This window comes from Podarcis tiliguerta, assembly GCF_965153285.1.
Source record: "Podarcis tiliguerta genome assembly, chromosome: Z".
Classification (NCBI taxonomy): Eukaryota; Metazoa; Chordata; class Lepidosauria; order Squamata; family Lacertidae; genus Podarcis; species Podarcis tiliguerta.
Window position 1 is genome coordinate 44752375 of NC_139553.1, and position 2653 is coordinate 44755027.

The following is a 2653-nucleotide window of genomic DNA, read 5'->3' on the forward strand; positions in this document are numbered from 1 at the left end:
CAGACCCCCCCCCCCCGGTTTTCTTCTCAAATTGTGTGTGTGTGTGCGTGTGTGCGTGCATGCCTGTGAAAACAGGGTGGAAAGGGGAAATAGTGCTTGGGTATATCTTTTAAAAGTAACTTTATTAAGTTACCCACTCAATATTTCCTATGGAGGAAGAAAAGGACTGGCATTGGTATCCCACAGCTATAAATGCCCACAGTGCGGGGGGGTGAGGCGAGAGGGGGGCATAGAGGAAAAATGAACCCTCTAAAAGTTGCAACTTTGGACGGGGCGCGCGGGTGAGTGGGAAGAAGGGAGGGGAGCAGCTTGGGAACCTGGTCAATTCCCCCTGCGTCAGGGGCCTGTCGAGGTCTACGCTCTGATTGGCCGGCGGCTTCTCATTTATAGGCCGTCAATCAAATGGCCCGCAGAGAAAGGCTACAGCGGATAGGGCCGGAGAGCTTGGTGAGCTGGCAGCAGTTGGAGAAGAGAGCCGTCCGAAGAAAGAGCAGATCCGAAGAGGGGCTCGTTCCGCTGCCGGAGAAGTTAGTAGCCAGGGTCTCCGAGACTCTTTCTGAACTTAAAAGTCTTTTCCCCTGCCCTCCTCCTCTTTCTTCTTGTAAGTCTAATATATTTCTTTTCCCACCCGGCAGCCAAGCTGGCGCATCTCCTGCCTGCCCCAGCCATGTACAGCATACTAGAGAGCGAGTTGAAGGCGCCCCAGCCTAACCCCGGAGGAGGCTCGGCCGGGAACGGCGCTCCGGGAGGCAACGGCAAGGGTGGCGGCGGAGTAGGAGGAGGAGGAGGAGGAGGAACCGGAGCCACGGACCAGGACCGGGTCAAGCGGCCGATGAACGCGTTCATGGTGTGGTCGCGGGGCCAGCGGCGCAAGATGGCTCAGGAAAACCCCAAGATGCACAACTCTGAGATCTCTAAGCGCCTGGGCGCGGACTGGAAGCTGCTGAGCGACGCAGAGAAGCGCCCCTTCATCGACGAGGCCAAGCGGCTCCGCGCCGTCCACATGAAGGAATACCCGGATTATAAATACCGGCCACGTCGGAAGACCAAGACGCTGCTCAAGAAGGACAAGTACTCTCTGCCGGGCAACCTGCTGGCCCCGGGAAGCGCCGGCGGAGGCGGCGTCAGCAGCCCCGTCGGGGTCGGGCAGCGCCTGGACTCCTACGCGCACATGAACGGCTGGCCCAACGGCGCCTACGCCTCGCTGATGCCCGAGCAACTGGGCTACAGCCAGCACCCGGCCATGAGCAACGCGCAGCTTCAGCCCATGCACCGCTACGATGTGAGCGGCCTCCAGTACAGCCCCATCATGTCCAGCGCTCAACCCTACATGAGCGCGGCAGCCTCCACTTACAGCATGTCTCCAGTTGCTGCTGCGGCGGCGGCTGCCGCTTACGGCCAGCAACAGTCGGGGCACTCGATGAGCTTGGGGACGATGGGTTCCGTGGTGAAATCTGAGCCCAGCTCGCCGCCACCGGCCATCACCTCGCACTCCCAGCGGGCCTGCCTGGGAGATTTGAGGGATATGATCAGCATGTACCTTCCGCCCGGGGGCGACGCGGCCGACCCGTCGACACTGCAGGGCACCCGGCTACACGGCGTCCACCAGCACTACCCGAGCGCCGGGACTGCTGTCAACGGCACCGTGCCACTAACTCACATCTAGCCGTGTTCCCCTCGGATCGCCCTCTGCCACCGCTTCCTCAAAACGCTGGCACCGAACGTCTCGCCTACGGTTTGGTAGCAGGAGAGGTGGTTTGAGGGCAGAGGGGGGGTGTCGCTGGCTCTCCATCTTAACCAGCGAGTCTTTTGGACGCTTCTTCCCAAGGCAAATCCTATGCGGACGTCTCCCCAGGCATCTTGACTCTCGTTGTAGGTGGCTTCTCCCACTCTGAATTCCCACACCATTGAAGTTTATGGCTTTGGGGTGGGAGAGGCGCGGGAGAACTCCAAAGGAAGGTAAAGCGAACTTTACCCAACTAAACAACTCAAAGGAACTTTAGATGTCTGAATAAAACACAAAAGGGGAGTTGCACGTCTGCATAGAGCACAATTTTCTGCTCACCTTGGAAGAAGCCGCTGTGAAATATCAAACATACTTCCTTATAGATATACAAGTTTTTTCGGGGGGGGGGGTTCTTAAAAAGTTTTTTGGGGGGTGGGTGGGTTGGGAGAGCAACGTGGCCAACTGGCCTCGGTCTTAAATGTTTACATTTTGTCTTTTACTGTTCGGGGGCGAGTTGTTTTGTTTCTTTGCCCCCTTCCTCTTGCCTGGAGTTCTTTAAATCTGTCTGGAGTCTTTTAATTTTTAAGATATTTAAATATATGTAACCCCGGCCCCACCTTCCCGCTTTTAAATATATAGATATATATAGATATATATATACAAATTGCTATGTGGGCCCCCGGGTTGATTTCAGAACATCAGTTTTACTCGGAAGTTAAGCAAGTTTGTCTGTCCTTTTTTTAGACTCAAGTTTACTTTGGAGTAAACTTGCTTCGCGTTGGGGGGGGGCGGGTAGAAATATCCTGCTTTGATGGGAGCCTTTGGGTTACCCGATTGCCAGCTGGCTGTGTGAAACTGGAAAAGAATTTCAAATTTATAAAATACTTTCTTTGCTGTTGCAAATAATGTGATTTTAATCTTTTGAGG

At 55.1% G+C, this 2653-nt stretch overlaps 1 protein-coding gene across 1 annotated transcript; it reads left to right on the plus strand.

The window, feature by feature from the left end:
• The first annotated feature begins 401 nt into the window (after positions 1–401).
• On the plus strand, positions 402–2141 carry SOX3 (SRY-box transcription factor 3). The gene is made up of 2 exons (XM_083422775.1): positions 402–527; positions 636–2141. Exon 2 carries the CDS (start codon positions 668–670, stop codon positions 1664–1666), a length of 999 nt encoding a protein of 332 aa, XP_083278901.1. The 5' UTR covers positions 402–527; positions 636–667; the 3' UTR covers positions 1667–2141.
• Positions 2142–2653: the final 512 nt, after the last annotated feature.

What these genes read in the sequence shown, in the direction of transcription:
- SOX3 (XM_083422775.1), top strand. Translation starts at nt 668, where the DNA reads ATGTACAGCATACTAGAGAGCGAGTTGAAGGCGCCCCAGCCTAACCCC.